The sequence below is a fragment of the Cavia porcellus genome, unplaced genomic scaffold (genome assembly GCF_034190915.1).
Source record: "Cavia porcellus strain 051 isolate PalLab524CR breed Dunkin Hartley unplaced genomic scaffold, mCavPor4.1 scaffold_1, whole genome shotgun sequence".
NCBI classification, from domain to species: Eukaryota; Metazoa; Chordata; class Mammalia; order Rodentia; family Caviidae; genus Cavia; species Cavia porcellus.
Genome location: NW_026947484.1, coordinates 56,320,119 through 56,340,235, shown reverse-complemented (window position 1 = coordinate 56,340,235; position 20,117 = coordinate 56,320,119). Strand labels below are relative to the sequence as shown.

Genomic DNA, 20,117 nt, shown 5'->3' with positions numbered 1-20,117 from the left:
CGTACATTTAGTTCTGATAACCTGCTGAGCTGGAGATTTAATTAACTTGTCTAATTAACTTCACATGGGTTCCTCCAAGGAATGTGTGTAATTGTTGGTGGTGGTACACAGCCCAGAGAGAAGCCAGAGTGATTTTTGAACCCCATTAGGATAGGTTTGGTTCAACAAGTACAGAATGAGTGTCTTTGGTTCCTAGGGATGGGGAGAGAAGACAGGAGTCCTGAGATGAACAAACAATGGTCTCTCCTTTACCAGCCAGTGCTTTTTGACCCATACGCTTCTTTGCATGGGAAAGCCTAAATGTAGGACTGCCAAATAGGCAGCATATAGGCGATACAGACCCAGGGCTCTGAAAATGAAGGTGTTTTGATTTAATATCAAGTTGGACGAGTTGCTTTCCAGATGTAGTATTTAGATTTGGTCTCGAGGGATGAAGAGGCTTTTGAAGGCAGAAGGGCATCTGCAGATGGGGCAACCAGATATGTTCTTGGAGAGTACAGACACAATGCTATGTGCTCTTCCTTGCTTCCCGCCCTGGGTAGCTCTGGGGCGGAGTGAGTCTTCAGAGTGAGTTAGGCAGAGATGTAGGAGCTCATGCTGAGCTCCAGGGTGTTGTGCTTCTCAGTTGTGAGCAGCTAGGATTAGTGTGACTGGGGGGCAGCTGTACTAGAGCATGGATTTTCAGTGCTGGGACTGTTGAGTCTTGGATAAAGGAGGAGATACAAGGAAGAGAACAAGATGTGAAGGCTAAATATGTGGCATTTACTCATCATCACTGCAGCCATGCTTGAGTCGGAAAAGCCCCATGTTATGGTTTGAGTCTGGATGTCTCACATGGTCATGCAGGTGGGCTTCTAGAGTTTGTGACTGATTCATGGTCCAATGCTGAGGTTATGGTTGTGAGTGCTGCACCCACCTTAGGATACAGCCTAATACAATACAAGGGACATAAATAGTTTCCTCTGGATTCTCCCTTTTTGCTCTTACTGCTTTTGCTGTCTTCTGCTGCCATGAACTGTTGTCCTGTGCCATGAGCCGCCATGCCTTAGAGCCAGCTGAGTTAAGACTGAAGCCTCTATGAATTGTGAGCTAAATGAACCTTTCCTTCCTTAATTTTGGGTGTCAGATATTTTGTCTCAACAATGAGAGAAAAGAAACAAACATACCCTGTAACATGTTAACCTGGGCTTCATAGTTGAATAGTGCATAAATAAAGACCAGTTCTGTGTATTTTCCCTCAAAGAAACCAATCAAGTGATGTACCTTAGTGAAAAGATTTCTTCTATCTACAGTATGATTGTCATAGAATACAAAGACCTACAACTAGACACGATATTAAATATTTTAATGCATCTCCTGTCACTCTTCAAATCCCCTACCTATCATCATCTCTAGTTTTTATTAAGAAAGTAGAGGCCAAGAATCAGTAATTTGCTTATAATCACATAGATGCATGTGGTGTTTCCAGCTCACTTTGCACACACAATATGCAAGCATATGTGGCTTCTCTTTTCTATGTGTAATACTTTTTCAATGTACTGACATGTTGAAAGAATGTCATATATATGTTAGTTATGAATTAATAGAAGTGTGCACACCACCCATCAACGTTACTGATATCTATTTGGGCCTCCATATTCCTTAGCCTGCTTCTCCTTAGATGGATCACATCTGTCATGAATTTTGATGTATAGTTTTTTTTAAAGTGGATATTGACATTCCTTGCATGTTACCACGGTTCAAGATGAATGTATTTATGAAAGCAAAACTAAGTTAATTTGTATTTCAGGCAAACAATACCAATACTGCACTCAAGGTTTAAATCTAACCAAAGATGTAGAAAGATGTGAAACTGATAGAAACAGTACTTTAGTTCAGAGAACTATAATTAACCATGGAATGAAGGAGGGCAAAATGCAAGATCCCAAATAGGAGCATGAAGTAACAGATGGGGCCTGACCCGAGAAGGGAAAGGATAACCGCTAATTTCCTGTGCCATTCATTTGTTTGGTGAATTACTTCATCTTTAAGTGGTATGAGCTCTTTGATGAAGACAAGGGAGAGGAGAAAACAGAGGCCTTAGAATCGAAGGCATCATCGTTTGAATTTCCCCTCCGCCATTTATTCTTTATGCAGCCTTGGGCAAGTTCCTTTTCTTTGGGCCTCAGTTTATTCATTTTAGAATTATCTCCCTTGAAAGATTGCTATGGGGATGGAGCAAGACAGCATGGAAAGGTGGCCAGCGCCTTGTCCATTTTCTGTTCCTTCTTCTCGAAGTTCCTGCCCAATTCTGAAGTGAGAGATTCCAACACTCATCGTATACAAAAATGTTTGAAGCACAACCAGCTCATAATTATGGAATTTCCTGTATTAAAGGGCTCAACATTTCTCTCAAATCAGACTTGTCATCAGAAGGCTTTCCAAGGTCTGGGTAAATCTTTTCAAATTAACAACAACATCTGGGATTTAAGAAAAAAAAAATGTTCCTTTCACATTCACAGCATGAGGAGAAGGGAGTGGACAGAGAAGTATAATAGTTCATTTATCAATGTTTCTGTTCTCTTTCCCTGGACCAAGACAATGGAATCCGTAGCTAAGATTTTTGTTTTCACTGTTTTGCAAGCCATCTCTGTTTGCATCAAGTATCAGTCCTGTTGCCCTATATTTAAAGATCGAAATAATTCCCAGCATCACAGTGACTGCAGGAATTACCGCTTAGCCTTCTCCCAGGGGCCGCCTGCCATGGACTTCCAAGGCATTTACATAGTTCTTTGCTTTCTTTGTGTTCTGTTCCTACTGAAACAGAGCTTGAAATTGGCTGGTAGGAGTAGCCGCGAGGTTCCATCATTCTGACATTGTCTACCCTGTTTGTTTTTATCTCTATGCCTGTGATGGTGGAAAATCCAATGCATGACATTTAAGAGCCCGGAGGAGGGAAAGTCCTCTTTTTATTTTCTGCTGAGGGCAGTATCTGAACATACAGCATTCAAAATATCTCAACCACTTAGAAAACAGAACAGAGATACACAGTGATTTAACAGAGGTGTTAATGAGCTTATGTAAAAAGAGAATGGATTGCACAAATGAGAAATGATGGTAATTTTGCATAAGATGATTTCTATGTTGATTTAATTTGCAGAATATGTATATAGCAGAAAGTATGAAAGCAGCTCATGAGTCAAGCCATCTTGGACACCTCTCCCAGTTGCCAGGAAAGAAAATTCTGTTGGTTCTGAGATTACAAATTAATGAGGCAGTGATATCTGGAATTTTCATTGGCATTTGGGTGAAATATATTTATGCTTTTGACCTACTTTGCTTGATTGCTTTGCTGTCAAAATGTGTGCTACATAAAACTTCCAGAAATGTGATATTTTATACTTGGGTCACTCCATACATTACCTATGTCAAAGGACAACAAAATCCATGCACCGATGTCTCAGTCAGAAATTAATTTAGGTGCAGGTAAAAGAAAACTCAGACCCAGTGGCTTAACCAAGAGGATTAATTTTTTTTAACATCAAAAATAGATCTTCAAAAAAAAAAAAAGGGTCTGGAGGTAGAGGTAGGATAGAGAAGTGACACAGATGCTAAAACCTGTCCTTAAAGTCTGCATCTTTCTGCTTAACATCCTGCATGCATGGACTTCTGTCCCCAACACTGCTGGGTGACTGCTGTACTTCCAGGCACCGTACACATCCAGAAGGACGAGGAGATAACAGGCAGGGCTGATCCAGGTGTGCCTGTCTCCTTTGACGTGGGAATGAAGACTTTCCTGGGCTTTCAGCCCCGTAGTCTGGTACCTGTCCACTCTGAGCTGGAGGGTGACCAGGGGAGGGAGTAGTGGAGGGGGCAAGTCCACTGTCCATCTGTCTTCCGGTTGCTCAGAGTAGTCTTCGTGAGTCCCAGTTTGGACTGGATCCACATACCTCCACAATTTTGCAGTGCCAAGCCCCGGCCTGTGTGTGAGTTTTATCTTTGCTGTCCTTTGAAAACCCCACTGTTGTTTGTGTCGGAAGGACAAGGTGGTGAGGAGAGATAACCTAGAACTAATCCATGAGCTCTGCAGAGGAGACGAAAGATACCTGTCCTTGAAGACACTGGGTTGGTGGCGCCATGTTTTTAAGAATAGCAGAATCTGTTTGTTATCTGGAACCATGTTATGTAGTAAAGGAGAAACTGAAGAACCAGGAACTGTGCCAGGTATTTTATATATCTGATTTACTGCTCAGGCAACTCCAGGAAGTAGAGAAAACTAATTCAAACGGTAACTTTGCCCACTGCCACTTTAATAACTAAAGTTCCAGGATTCGAACCAAACATGCTCGACTCAAGGAGTCCTACACAGTCAATTATACCTCGAGCAAAAATAATTAATAAAAAGTATAAATGGTTAAGAATGCAGATTAACTTAAAGGTAGGTCTTTTTTTCATTGTCACAACTCATTCATAAGTACTTTATGCAATCAAAGAGTTCTAGGCCTCAGCCACCTTATCATTGATAAAGGGGTTGAACACCTTCACTGGAGGAAAGATAGCTTTAATAAATGGTGCTGAAAAACTGGCTTTCCACATGCTTATATTTAAAACTAGACCCATTGCTTTCACCACGCACTAAACTAAAACTGACATGGATCAAAGATCTAAATATTAAAATAGAAACACTAAATCTGCTGGATGATAGACTAGGTAGACATTGGTGTAGGCAAAGACTTCATAGACAAAACCCTGATTGCACAGAACCTATCACAAAGAATCAACAACAGGGGTCTCATCTTACTGAAAAGCTTTTGCATAGCAAAAGAAACCACCAACAGAGTGAAGAGACAATCCACAAGGTGGGAAAAAATGTTTGCCAGCTGTTCCTTAGACAAAGAACTAAAATCTAAAATATATAAAGAACTAAAAAAAAAAAAAAAATCAAACTTAATGACCCAATCCAAAAATGGGCATGTAAAATAAAAACACCCTTTTCAGATAAAAAAGTAGAAATGACAAATAAATATATGAAAAGTGTTTAACATTACTGGTCATTTGAGAGATGCATTTAGACATTTCACCCCGAAAGAATGGCTGCCATCAAGAAATCAACCAGTAACAAACGCTGGAGGGGCTGGAGGGGAACGGAGGCCTTTTCCATTGTTGGTGGGAGTGCAGACTGGTGCAGTGGAAATCAGTGTGGAACCTGATTTCAAAAAACCAAAACTAGAGGTTCTTTTCGATACAGCTATTTCCCTTTTTTATATTTTCCCAAAAGAATCAGGCACATCATACCACTGCAGTAGATGCATGCCCATGTTTATAGCGGCACAGTTTGTAATAGCTGAACCTTGGATACAGCCTAGATTCCCATCAGCCAACGAATGGGTGAACAGAGTGTGGGTTTTTTCTACAATGGAGTACTGCTCTCCTATGAAGAAAGATGCATTTGAGGCATTTCTAGCTGAATGGATGCACCCTGAGACCATGCTTGTCAGTGAAATAAGTTGAACGCACATGTTTAAATACCGCACTGTTTCTCTGGTGTGTGATGAGGAAAGTGTAAATAAGGACCAGAATGTATAAGACATATTGGGAAATGGGAAGAAATTGTTCATGTGGGGAGAGGAATAAAGGAGAGGAACAGAGAAAAAGGGACAAGAGAAAAACAGAGTAGAAGGAAAAGATGGAAACAGCTTTTGTAAATAAGGAGGGGGAAGAGCAGTTGAGAGAATGGGAAAAAAAGAGAAAAATATCGTGTACAGGTACGAATCCCTATGTTGAGTATGATTGTTATGGGTATCTAAAATACACCAGTAAAAAATTTAAAAACACATAAGAAGTTTAGTGAGACCAACTGTCCTTAAGGCTCGCAGTCCAGTGAGAGACAGTCCTCAGTGGGTGCTGTGGTGTGATTAGTGCCAGGAGGGAGGAGGAGGCAGTTAGGACTTGGGAGAAGGATTCTGCAGGGGAAGGAGGCTCTGGGACAGAGCTGCCCTTAGAGCAGAGGCTGTAGAGGGAGCCAGCCAGTTCTCTCCTACAGGGTGAGGCAAGGGCCTGAGCCACCATCGAGAAGCAGTCCGTTCTCCGGGGCTGCGGGTGACAGTGCGGGGTCTGAGGCTCGGGTCTGCTCTGTGAGCTGGGCTGTGGCAATGCAGGGTAGGATGCAGGGGAGGAGCAGGGGTCTGAGGAGCAGGGGTCTGTGTGTGACTTTCTGCTAAGACAAGTTCTGTAAGGCTGCCCAGCCCCTGGAGGGCTCTTGGGGGACAGGTGATGGCGACGCTCAATCCAGAGAATTAGCACGGGTTCCTGTGCAGCCTCCTGAGCTATGGGCTGCCCCAGGTTCTCCACCTGGCCCAGAATTCGGCCTTAATCTGTGTGACGATGCTTGCTGCTCTCCTGGGAATAGTAGCCCATGGCTGCCGAGGTCAGCCACTAACTCAGGACCAGTGCTGGCGGCTTTCAGGACCGATTTGTCTGTCTCTCTTTTCAGTTATAAGTGAGGGAGTGGGCGAGTTGGAAGGGTTCAGTTTGTACTCATGTCCCTAATGGGAATACATTTTATTTATCTTTCCTTTAAGGACAAAAAGAAAATATATACAGCTTCCTGGTAAATCTAGGCTTTATATGTAAGTAGTGTTACGTAGTTATTAATCCCTACTTATTAACTGGGTGTGATGGTACACCTATAACCCAGCACTGTGGGAGGCTGAGTCAGGAGTATTGAAAGTTCAGGTCCAGCCTAGACAGTTTAGTGAACTTATTAAGATTCAATCTCAAAAATATTAATAGATAGGCTGAGGATGTAGGTGGAGCAAAGGTCCTGGGTCAGTTCCCAGTAGCACAAAAAACTGTGGGGCTTTGTTTCCATTTTTAAGCCATGCACATTTTTCAGGATCAGCTAAAAGCTGTAGACCTCTTCCTCCAAAAAAGCACAAAGCAAACCCGCACTGGATCGGGCTGGATTCCTCCTTTTGAATAATGCAGTAGCTTCAGCAGGCTCTATTCAAATCTGTGCGTGTGATGGACATGAAATTTCAAGGTACATGTGGTCCCCCACGCCCCCAAGTCCCAGCTGTTGTCTTTAAGCGACAAACCCCTGGGTGGAGAAGTGGGGGGGCAGGAGCCCAGTAACACTGCTTTGTAGCTATAAAGCTTCTGCAGAAACCACAAGTGCATTTGAGTAGAGTGTTTGCACTCAAGCAGAGCCTAAGAACTCTCACGCCTGCTTCTTATAGGAGTTGTGGAGTTTGAACATTAGTAGATAAATTCCAGGATGGTGGATATGATGTGTGTTAATTATTTTGCTTCCCAAGGTCATTGATACTATATTCTTGACTTACACTCTGAAAGGTTTGGACCACTCCATTTTAATTATTGTTAACATGCTTCGTAAATATCCAAGGGAATACAGCGCGGACCCGTTAATACATCCAGAAAGCTAAACTCTGGCTCGGTTGTTTTTCGTTCCACAGTTGGAGAAAATTGTGGTGTTGGGCTTGCCTCGCGGGGCATGTTAAACCACTTTTAATGCTGTCTCTTATTATTTTCTAACCATATACACTCTCTGCACGTATCTAACTGCCTTCGATGAAACCCCAGAGTCTGGTTGGGCAAATGTAAATCTCTCACTGGTGGAGAGAGGAAACCCAGTCCTAATACGGTGCCCTGGGCGTGTGCAGACAGCACACGATTTCATAGCTGCAGACCACACGATCCCTGGAGTGGCATTAGGGTTTTTCCGGTTCTATACGTTTCTGAACCACACACCAATCTCTCATTGGCTGCACTGGGCAAAAAATGAGCTAAAGCTAGATTGGCCCAGCAACCTTACCATCAAGGACTGATACTTAGCTGAGGGCCGTGTTGACCTGGGAAGTCTCGGACTTAACAGTAATTCCAGAAAGCAGGCACATCTTTGGGTAACTGCAGCATTATGGTGTCAGACAGTTCATCACTCACATCAGGATCCGTGTTCAGACCCTAGGCCGGAAGCAGACTCAGAAATTTTCCATGCATCTGATATTTCCGTTTGAGGCAAAGTTCTAAGACTGGGAAGCCACCTGAGAACTTCTCCATAGTTCATTTTTCGTGAGATACATGTGAGTGGGTGAGATGCGTGTGAGTGGGTGTGAGAAGGAGGAGAGAGGGAGGGTATGGGGCGACCTGGAGCTTACAAGTCCGTAAGCAGATGCCTATTTGGTAGAAAGTCAAGCCTAGGACGACACTTGCCATCCTTTAGGTCTCAGCCATCGCCGTTTCTTTGGCTATATTTTACAGAAATTCTGTTTTCAGGAGTGCTCCTCAGTTGTGGCTGTACTATTGTCTTTGTCCGAGACCCAGCAACTCTCTCGTGCTGGGGGCCATCCCTGGAATTTGGGGTGCACCCATTCCCAGGGGCAAGAACTCAGGGCTGGCAACAAAGGTACTTGTGGTTGTGGTCCCTGCACTCTGTCCCTGGGGAAGGCAGCCCCACTCACCTCGCTCACTTCCATCCTAGAACCTTGGGCTGGGCCTCGGGGACCCAGAGCTTAGATTTCTGCCAAAGGTGTTTGAAGATAGACACTTAACCACGATATTTAGAGATCAGCGTCTGAGAAGGATCTGGGGGAAAGCTTGCTCACGGCGCAGAAGGCCAGGGAAAGAAACGTGCTGTCATACACAGGTCCGCTCCAGCTTCATGCGCAGGTTCTTCTGTCACTTCAGTTGATAGTGTCAAGGTCTGCAAATAGCGTTCTTTCATTCCGGGCCAGCATCCTCGGTTCTAATCCCCTGTCCTCTCACTATGGAGAAAGCAGGAAGCATTTTGATGCTGACGATTGGTAGTGAGACTCTTGTCTTCTTCATTTTTCTCCCTTCCATCCTCTGGGCTTCTGTGTACAGGTCACCCCTCTGGGAGGTCCTCCCCAGGACCCAGCCCAGGCAGGTAGCCCCTGTCACTCGCCGCCACCTCAGAGCATGCTTGTTTCCTGGTAGACTAAGTCACAGCTGCAAATGTAAAACCATCACACACTCGCCTGTTAATGGACTCTTACACGCCCACAGGCATCCTGGGCCGCGCTGCTGGGGGAGGGCGCTGCAGACTGTGGAAGGAGCGGAGAAACCCTTGGTTTCAGTTTCCGGTTGTCAGGTTTGCTCCTCAAACCTCAGCCCTGAAATCAAAATGTTTAATTTTATTTTATGCAGCAGGATTTTTAAAAAATTTAAATCTCTCGTTGAATTTACCGCGTAGCCACTTTTGCGTGTGCCACCCAGAGGGTGGCGTGCTGTGTAAATTCACGCTGTGGACAGCCACCTCCTTTGCCTGTCCCAGAACATTTCCACCTCCCGTATGGAAGCCTCTCTCTGCAAACACCAGCTCCCCCTCTAGTCTAGTGCTGTTTCCGTGAATCTGACCGCTCTGCCTGCCTCATGTGGGTACAATTTGCAGTGAGATGCTTTTATTCCATTTATTTTTATTGCTCTCTTTACTAGCATAGACCTTTACTCTCTGCATAATTTACTGACTGATAAGATCTGCTATGGAAAATCTCACCTATCATGATAATTTCACGATAGGCTAGTCTATTAAAATCCTTCAGAAATTTAAGCCACTGTCTTAGGTACTTTTTACTCGATTGCTGAGACAAAATAACCTAAAGCCCAAAGTTGGGAAAGGAAAGGTTTATTTCTTACAGTGTTTGGAGGTTACAGTCCATACTCATTTGGCTCCAAGGCAGGCTGGCATGGCTGCCGCAGTTCATGACAAGCAAAAGAGAGAGACACACTTTCTTCCTGCCATTACATCACATCCTGGCTCCACCCCTATATGGATGTAGCACTGACACCCCCTATCCAAGCGCTAGACAATGAACCAATCACAGATGTGCAATGCAAAGGCATAAGGCCTGAGGGCCGCCGACATAAACCATGACATACGTCTTTTATAGAATTTATAACTAGAAAACAAACATTATTTCAGGTGCTTTGAAGATACAGTTTATTTAAGAGTGTACTGGCCCTCGGGAATCTTTCTATTTAATGGTTTGGTCATGGAGCCCTCTATGTGGCTGCGCTCACCTTGTGCTTGGTGACTTGGGAGAATCCACAGCAGAATAACTAGATCGAGTTGTCCTTCCACACTGCCGTTTTCATCTTCTGCTTCTCAGTAGCTGCTGCTCTGTGGGGAAACCGCAGAATTTGGTCTAACGTGGCACTTTGTACAAGCTGTTTTAAAAGCACATAATTGAGGCCAATTGGTTGGAATTTGTAGGCCATTAAAAATGAAGCTATTCTCTATGATTTTATTATCTCGATGGTTACTGTCACCCAAGCCAGGCTTTTATTTCTACCCATTCCCCACCCAGTTTTGTTTTTTTCCCTAGTGAAGGTACTTTAAAGGCTGACTTTTTGGGGGGGAGGAAAAGACAGTAGTAATAACATACAGGATTTATAGTGAAGAAACAATGTCAGGTGAATTATTGTTCGAAATGAGATATTCTCTTACTCTGAACATGATTTCTTACTGTTTTCTTCATCATGGAACAGAATAAAATGTGGTAACAATTTTCTGCAGTTGAATTGCAGCCACACATGATTGGGTCCCACAGAACTGTGGCCTGGATTTTGGTGAATTGCTTAGTCTGCATGTTAGATTAAAAGGTGTACCACACATCACCCTGGTTCTGTAGTTTTGAGCAATATTTACACTTAAGTTTATAGTGCCGATATTTTTAATTTAGGGATTCAAGAAATTAAAAATCGGAGAAAATATTCACTTGGAAATAGTTTTGTGCTTATTATGCTTTATTTCTAAAATCTTAAAAAAATTTTCAGTTACAATTTAAATTATGCTTTTGATACAGTGGCTTAAATTCAGCCATTTTGCAATAATGCAACTTGATAAATTCTGATCATTGTATTTGTGTTTGAACCCGAGAGTAGCCCTGGAATTCGAGTCAGGTGCAAGGGGCTGGCTGTGAGAAGTCCTGGTGGTAGGGTAATGCTGTGTGGGCCAACGTGCTTCACAAATGCAAAGAGAGAGCCCAGAAGTGAGGTGCAGGTAACTTGTAGGACAGCGTAGTCCCAGGGGTTCAGCCTGCTTAAAGCTTGCTGGTGTTGTTTGGTTTGGTGAGTTTGAACTTGGTATCATCTATTAGAATATCATTAATAAAGAGTTTAGTGAAATTTTTTCACAGCAGCAACACTGTGGACATTAATATTTGTTGGCTTTGATTCGATGGTCAGTCCTAGTTGACAGGTCCTGGTACATGGTGAAGCAGTGATCCAAGTTTAGTATCAGGTATCTCATGTTTCTAAGGTTAGACTTTCAAGCAGGCAGCTAACCATCTGACAGACACTCCCAGTTAAGAAACAGGAGCACACATTGGTGGAGTGGGAGCAGACAGACAGACAGACATGCAAGCTAGAACTTCTGGGGGAACCAATTTGGGGGATGTCTACAAATCATGAGTGCCTGAGCCACACACCTACTCAACCAGAGTAAAGGGTAAGCAGGCTGTGACCCTCCCTGTCGCGGATAGAGTGCTATCCCATTCTTTTTCTTTGAAACTTTTAGGAAAAGAAGGATTTAAAATAATTGGCACCTAGTACGTCAATTATTTTCCTTGTACCTGACCTGTAGTCTGTAGCTTTAGCAGCTGGGCAGGAGCGAGTTGCAAGAGCCTGTGTGTGTGCAGACCCTTCCCGCATGGAGGCTACCTTTGCTTCAGGGGGCAGTCTGCTGGGAAGGGCAGTGAAACGGTGCTGGAGCCGCAGGGCTGGGAGAGAGCCGAGGAGTGCAGGTCTGGAGGCCAGCATGGAAGGGAGCAGCCATGCAGCTAGCCACTCAGAATGGGAACATGGAGAGGCAGAATTTCCCACGAACCAGCCACGCCGGAGGAGTAAGCCCGTGAAGAAGAATTAAAATTGCATTTTAATTTGGGAAGGCTTGGCCTAGTGCCGTAGCTTGTGAAGGTCTTATGAGGAAGTGCTTGTAGAGCAATTTGTAAATAGAAAGTATTGCTAGTACTGTATTTTAGTTGCATTAGGAATAATGATTTACGTGAAAGCCAGCGGTGAGTCAGACATTACACAAGCATGGAATTAGGCACATTCCTGTCTAGTGCTGGGCCTAGAAAAGGAAGAAAAGAAAGAAAAGAAAAGAGGAAAAGACTGTATAAGTTTAGTTTAGTATCGCATATGTGCTATGGGAATAATTGTAAATAATGGGATTATTAATGAGGAATTAAGAGCCTGGGCAAATCTCTTTCTGTGGTTGGAGTGTTGAAACAGAGTAACTTTGGCCAGTTCAATGAGGCACAGGACAAAAAAATATATCCCACCAAATCGGAATGACAGTTGAAAACCATGTTAGCACAGTGTTTACCTTCCAACAGATTTTTACATCCATTTGTGTCTTATCCGGGTTATGCCTCCCTCCCTCCCCGCTCCTCCTCCTCCTCCTCCTCCTCCTCCTCCTCCTCCTCCTCCTCCTCCTCCTCCTCTTCTTCTTCTTCTTCTTCTTCTTCTTCTCTCCCTCTCTCTCTCTTTCTCTCTCTGCAATCAGAAGTTTGTTTTTTACCAGAGATATCGATGCAAATACATTTCTACATTTCACTTGCTAATCTGCTTTGTCCTCTAAGCCAGTTCTTTTAAGTCCCTTCCTAAATTCCTTTGTCCATCGTGAGAAGTACCTAGCAAGCAAATATGATGAGTCCCTAGATTGTATGCTATGTACTCAGTGTGCCAGACAGCCATTACATTTAATGAAGACAGGTCCCTGTGCAGATGCCTAATATTAGTTGTTGGAATCAACAAGTCCCTTCCTATTCTATGTTCTTCACATTGAAGGCAAAAGATTATTGACCCTGGAAAAGACTTGAGGGTTATTTCTCTTTGTATGGAGAGCTTTCCAACAAAGAATTCACATCTGAAGTCATGAACCAGTGTTAGACAGGACTGAATCTGATTTTTCTTAGCATTCCATAGTGTGTCTAGGTTGTGCTGGTGTTACTCAGTGAGGTACCAGGTTGGTATCTACCCTGAAGTTTCTGTGTAAGGTAATTCCATAGGGCATTTTGGAAAAATGAGAAGGCAAAACAAGTCCAGCAGTGTGAGAAAGGATTATAAATTAAAATTCATGTCCCACTATGCTTCTCCAAGAAAAATTGGAAAGGGCATGCTAGCATGAATCTGTTTGATTAAAGCATTTGCACTTGTCTCCACAAATTAGCAGGAAAAAGGAAAGAAACCCATATTTTCTTCCTTATTACATGACATACAAATGTTTATTTGCTTTTGAAAATAAAAGACTATGCTGCTGTGATCTTTCTAATCTCAGTTGTAAAGTAATTAGAGGCATAAACATCTTGATGACTATTGAACAAAGTAAACATTTTCCATCCTAAAATGAAATATTTAGTAATGTACACTGAATATTGTACGTAATATTGGAGAAATAGAAATGTTTTACATGCTACCCACTAAAAAACTTACTGGCTAAATTACCAGTTGATAGAAAATTAGACCACAGTCAAAATTGTGTTTCAGAATAGTATTTAATTACTTGGGAAAATGTTTTTTTCATTGTTTAGTGAAAGTCAAGCAAGATTCAAGAGTGTATATTTGGTAAAATCCTTATATTGTGATTTTAAAAATGCACACACATATATACATAAGATTATAGAGGATAATATAATAACAATATAATCTAGAGCTTTTTCTGTGTAATTATGTTTCTTATGAGACATTGCTTTTTTCTAATTATCTAAAATAATTATTTAGTTTTGAAGGAGAAAGCACATGATACTGTTTAGCAGGGAAGTGTTTAAGTGCCTAGAGGTGATACTCGGAAGAATCAACCAAAGAATTAAGACGGGCGTCCGCGTTTCACTTTGTCTCAAGCTTATGGCTTTTCAGCGTGATTATGTTGCAAACTGCTCTGGTACTGAGTGACCTCTTCTTGACTGACAAAAAGAAATGAGTGATCAGATTTTATTCAGGGCTCAGCAGTTAGCATTTCTCTTCTTGTCTGAATTTGGCATCTATGGACGAAGATAGCAATGTTTACATAAATCTGGCCTTTTGTGCAGAATTTTGCAGTAAACCTAGAATTTACATAAGTAGAAGTAAAAAAAAATCATGACTGTAAAAAGTTGCATAAATGTCACAAATAATGAATTTGAGAAGCTGCAGCAGATTGGCTGGGAAAGTAGGCAGGTCCAGATGAACTCCTGGGAACATGGTCTGAGTTAGTTTTTTGGAAAAGAAAGACCTTGTCAGTGATGTATCAGTCACAATTTTTGGCCTGTTTGCATATAACCTGCATAACCTGTACCCTGTTTAACATTCTTTACACTAAATTAGAAGTTGTTACTGTGACAGGATTAGGATTAGAGCTAGGGTTAGGGGTTAGGAGTTAGGGTTTAGGGTAAAATAAATAAATAAGTAAATAAATAGCGAGCTTTTGCTATGGGTGTAGCTCTGTGGTAAAGCAGTTGCCTTCCATGCCGGAAGCCCTTGGTTCAATACCTACCACTTTCTGAACAGTCATCTCCATCATAGCCAACATGTCTGTGAAGTCCTCAGCATGGTCCGTTTGTCCCTTTGACTGGTACGTGCTGATATGAGTATTGTATCACCGGTGAGTCAAGCAGGTTCTCTTAAATGATGGTTGCAGGGCCCGGGCTGTGGAGGTGGGGCTTCCCGAGCCTCCAGCCTAACTCCACGCCAGGCCCTTCATGTGGTTGCCTGGGTGGTTCAGGTTTTGGAATTGCTCAGACGGCTGATCTTGTGGCCCAGGCCTTAGGGCAATTCTGTGTCTTGCAAGGCCATTGACCAGCTGAGCGGTTCCATCTAGACAGCAGGGAGAGTGAGGAGGAACTCAGGAATGGAAGCAGGGGCGTAGCAGGCAGACGGGTCCAGATGCCAAGGGCGGGTTTGAGTGGGGTGATGGGGGAGAAAGCGAGAGGGGACACGCAGGGTGGAGACGTAGCTGTGGAGAAGACCCAGCCCCGGCTGCGTGCTGTGGTGGCCCTGACTTCATTTCAGCTGGCCCTGTCTCAAGAGTGGGTACATTAGTAAGTTTCATGTCCGTATCCTGTGAGCTACTGGAACCAAGTTCTTGAATACTTGAAACTACTTGAAAACCTAACCCAGTGGTTTCAGGAGCACAACCAGTGATTGTAGTCCAAGGTAGAATTCACTGGTGATGAGCACTTAGAGAGGGTCATTTAGTTCAGGCTCCAGGCTGCAGGAGCCCTGAGCAGCTAGGAATATAGCCCTATAAGAGCAGCATAAACTTCAAACATTGTTAAGTGACGGATAGACGCCTCTCATCCCTGCATGGTGCTTGAGTGCAGATTGAGTAGGTGACACTTTGAGCTGTGCTGGAAAGGGGGGTCCAGGGCAGTGCCAACCCCTGCCACACACTCAGTTGAAGCAAAATGCACATGCACGAGGTGTTCCATGCACGCGTGCAACAGTGATGAGCTAGCTGAAGGTGCGTGTGCCTGTGGCGGCAGGTGTACGTCATTGTCGAGCAGGCAGAGTTTTCTCATTTAATTGTGTAACATGGGCTTGCACTATTTTATAATTTAGGAAGTTAAGATATGGAAAAGGAGGTTTCGTTACTGTGCATGTTAATTGTATATTGCACACGCAGCACAGGGCGATGCCCCTTCACTCTGTGGTCCAGGCAGCCTTGCGCTGCACAGGGATGCCCCAACTGTGCCCTGTGTGAGGCAGGAGGACGGGGTGCTGGTGGAGGATGGAGAGGTGAGCCCTACTCCCCCCAGCCTCCCTGTGTGCCCAGGCTGCTGTGGGACAGAGAGGTGTAACAGCCCTGGTGTCGCTGGCTGCTGGCTTCCATCCTCTGTGCTTACTACGGCATCTTACTCTTTCTAGCTTATCAGCTGCTGAGTCTAGATGGGGACTTTTTCTCTGTAGACTGGAAAAAAGAAAGGTGGACCTGTGCTTGGAAAGTCTCTTGTGGTGTGTGGGCTACAATGACTTCAGGCCAATGACCTGATTCTTTATATTAAATACCTACTGTTTTTTGTATAAGTACATTTTTCAAAAAAATAAAAAATCCACCAAAAACAAAAACAAAATAACCCCAACTTGCTTGTTTCTGTATTTGAAATAAGTTGGACTCAGCTCAAAAGAAACATACTACTATTACTTTTGTTCAAGAAACACGCAGGGATGAGATATTGTAGCTTACCTCTTTGCAAGTTTTGAAATTCTCCTCCTCCAACCTATGTAGCGATGGGCCATCAGCTCTGTGAAGGTGGCGGTTTACCTTTATATTTCACATAAGTGAAGCCATCGAGCAGTTGTCTTCTAGTTTCTGGCTTATTGCACACAGTGTCCTGACCTCTAGTTCTAAATGATTGGATTCCATCCTTTCTATGGCTGAGTAGTGTTCCCCAGTCTATGGGTTCCATATTTTCTGTGGATCCATCATCAGTGGACGGACAGTTCCATCGTTTCCAGTTCCTCTCTTGTGTGAATAGTGTTAGCATGAACACAGGATGCTGCTGGTGAATAGTAGCACAGTGAACACAGGTGTGCACATACAGGTGTCTCTTCAGCATGCTCATTTTGTTTCCCTGCAGTAGTTGTGGCTGACAGCGGCGCTGGATTGAGTGTAGGCACTTGAATGAGAGTGAATGACAACACTGCTCCCTTAGCTGCATAGCTGCAGTTCACTGGTGTAAAGAGCTTTCCGCTAGCTCGTCTGGTCCTCTGATTGGCATTTTGGAAGTAGGCAGGAGGCAATGTTTTATCCCCGTTTTGCAGGCATAGAAGATGGGGCTGAGAGCAGGAGATCTTCTGGGGCTTCGGCCAGGCAGAGGTGCATTGAGCTCACCTAGAAATCTGTGTTTCTGTTTGGAGTTGCTCAGGATGGGCCAGCTGCTCCTGTGTGTGGAGGTCCTTGCTTTCGGGGACTTTCATAGGACTCTTCTGTCTTTTCAGATTACAGGACGGGGCCGTGCTTTACAGTGGTCAGCAACCAGATGTGCCAGGGACAGCTCAGCGGGATCGTCTGCACCAAGACGCTCTGCTGTGCCACAGTGGGCCGGGCCTGGGGCCACCCTTGTGAGATGTGTCCTGCCCAGCCCCACCCCTGCCGCCGAGGCTTCATCCCCAACATCCGCACCGGAGCCTGTCAAGGTGAGTGGGCCCTTTGCTCCCCAGCTAGGTGGGACAGCAGAGGCAGGGGTCCCACATGCAAGGCTGGGATGTCACCGACCTCAGGACATGCAGCAGAGGCCTTAGGAATGTGGCTCATGAGAGAGCAGCAGAAGCCAAATGGGGTGTCCTTGCCAGGAGCTTCTCTGGACTCTAGAAGTGTTTCCGGGTCCCTCTGACCCTGGGCTGCTGGAATCTTGTAGACTGCAACACCATGCGCTGTAGCAAGGCTGTGGAAAAGCATAAAGCAAGATTTGGGAACCAGGAAGTGTGCAGTGTGCATGTTCTTTTTTCTTCCCTGGGGACTATTAGAGTTCCTCTGTCTCATGGGTTGCACTTAGCTGACCTAGGGAAAAGTGTCCCTCTTGACATGGCACATGCTGCATGGTGCAGTTTTTTTGTTTTTTTTTTTTAACAAGTCAGAAATAAATGAGGATCAGTTTCACAGTTTTAAACATCCCCAGATGTCTCCTCCTCCCTGCTTCTTCTGCCTCTGCTAGAAGCTGGTCCTCTGGTTTTGGCTTTTACTCCTGTTCCTCCAGCTGTACAAATTCTTTCATTGTCTGGATGTCTGGCAGGAGGCAGGAGGAAGTGAATGGGGCCATTTGCGCTAAACTGATGGGACCGAAAACTCTTGGGCCAGTTCTCCTTCCTTTAGACCTCGCCACTGCTTTTTATGCTTTTTATAGCATCTTGCAGTATTTTCAGAATAATCAGAATGGGCCTTGTTGGGGCAGAGAGATAACAACTTGGGTTTGTTCCGAACGATAAATTCTAAAGATAATGTTCAGGAAAACAGCACACAAGCTTAGTCGCACGTTCTATGGATCTCCAGTTAACTGCGCTGCAGAAAATTCCACCTCTGATAGTTGCTCCCAGCCCAACACCCAGCAGCCTCTGCATGCCCTTGAGCTTAGTCTCTTGAGGGTGGAGAGCAGCAGGAGGTGCCTTAGAAGCCCCGGATATATGCAGAGCTTGGTTTTAGAAGTAAGCACCTCCTTTGGTGCCTGCTTATTTCTCTCGTTCTTAAAAAGGTGAGCTCTGACCCGCTCTTGGTCCTGGTGTTCTGCTGTCAGCTGAAGCCCAAGAGCTTGGTGACAGAGCCAGCTCCTGTCCCGGGGTCACCTGGGGGTGCTACTGGGATTGGCTGAGGACTCAGGGAGGGCTTTCAGGACGGAGGAAATCCTGTTTGCTGTTCATATCTTACAACCTGGATTTTTCCTGAATTTCCTTCTCATTCCTTCCTTGGCTGTTAGTCAACATGTAAGGAAAAAATTTTTTTAAATAAAAAATTTGGTGAAAGCACACGGAATCAAAATAGCAGTTCTATTGCCACTCAGAGAATGCAGTTCTTCATTCTTTGGTTGCTGTGTTTTGTTTGTGGTTTGAATTTTGGAGAAATTCTTCCAGCCTCCTGGGGGTCTCTCTCTTCTCACTGAACTGTGCAGCCCTGGGGTCAGATGTGGGTTCACAAAGGAGCTTATCTTGACTTTGGCCTCGGACACAGCCAGCAGGCAGCTGTGCTTGTATGGGTCTCCTGCTGGCCAAGAATCTCGATTCACAAGACTGTCTAGATTTGCCTACATAATTTCAAATAACATTTTAATAAACATATCCAACATCTTGTATGAAGGGCATGGAAAATTCTAGTCTAAGATGGAACTAAAACTGGCCATAAAATATAATCCAATTACACAGTATTTCAATATGATTGTGCATTTGCGGGTCAGGGCATTGCACTGAAAACAGCAGGTGACACTTTTATACCAAAATAAATAGCTTCTCCTCGTGCAGCCCTTTTGCTCTGTGCCAGCTATCCTGGGGGACAGGGGTCAGGAGCCTGCAGGCAGCCTCTTTCTGGCTTCCTCAGTAAGAGCAGACTAAAGAGGATGCGTGCCTGCCAGATTTCTACGTGCATATTCAGAGGAGAGGAAGGAGCCTTCAGCTGTTTAACTGGGTGCTTTATTAGATCAGTCTTTTCTGTGTCAGCAGTGACCAGGTAGCAAGCAGGAGCATTAATCACTGTCTTCATGACTGAATGTAGTGAGCTTGGGGGAATTTTGCTCTGGGAGGGTTAATACTTGGGGTTACTCATAGGGCCACCAGTTAGTGCTTAGATTTTGGGGACAGAACATTGGGTGAAGTGTATGAAGCCCTCTGGAAGCCTGTTTATGATGAGTTATGAGATGAAACAAAACAGACTCAATCAGGTAAGCTGGCAGGGAGGGTTAGGGCTCAGATTTTGCTGTTCACAGGCTCATGTGACTTTGGAGCAGAGATCAAAGGATGGGACAACGGGGACAGGGTAGAGGGACATTCCAGGCAGAGGAGCCACCTCTTCAACAACCCTGAGGTGCCTTCCAGGCAGCCTGTGCACCAGGAAAAAGATAGGAGAGTGAGAGGCGAGACCAGAGCACAGATGTCTAAGACTTAGTGTAGACTTGTGCTTTGAGCTAGGAAGGCTATGATCCAACTTCTAGAAGTTTCCCAAGGCACTGGCCTGCCAGAAGATCAGCCTGCAGTTGGACCGTATGTTCACTGGGGTAACCATGCCACTGGCCCTGATTTGTTGAGTTGTTTAATTTTTACAACACAGGACCACTCTGTAGAAGGTGTGTGTAGGGCAAGATGTCAACTTCACGTTTGCAAAGGTCTTGTAGCATATGAGGGACCTCAGGTCAGCTGTGTTTTAATGAAATCATTTAGTGCAACTTTGAAAGAGAGCTTCATTGTAGAAATGCATTGCATCCTGATCTTTAAGGAATATTTGAATAACTCTGGTTCCTGCTGCCAATCTGGCTATTATAATGTGACAGCGAATTCTTGCCTTTCTATCATTACATCATTGTACTTGGCTGCCTCTTTAATAAAGTCCACAAGTTAGTAGAAGAAAGTTTCCTGTACATGAAGGAAGACAGAAGGTAGGAAATAAAGCCTACTTCTTGTAGAACAGAATTAATTAA

The 20,117-nt window shown here is 44.2% G+C and overlaps 1 protein-coding gene across 2 annotated transcripts in view; it reads left to right on the top strand.

Annotated features, from left to right (window-relative positions):
* The window catches only part of Fbn1 (fibrillin 1), a 207,572-nt gene that overhangs the window by 72,818 nt on the left and 114,637 nt on the right, over nucleotides 1-20,117 (top strand). For both annotated transcript variants that reach the window (XM_003471859.5, XM_023565924.2), the window contains exon 6: nucleotides 16,939-17,136. In XM_003471859.5, the coding sequence (XP_003471907.1) occupies nucleotides 16,939-17,136 (198 nt within the window). The remainder of the gene's footprint in view (nucleotides 1-16,938; nucleotides 17,137-20,117) is intronic.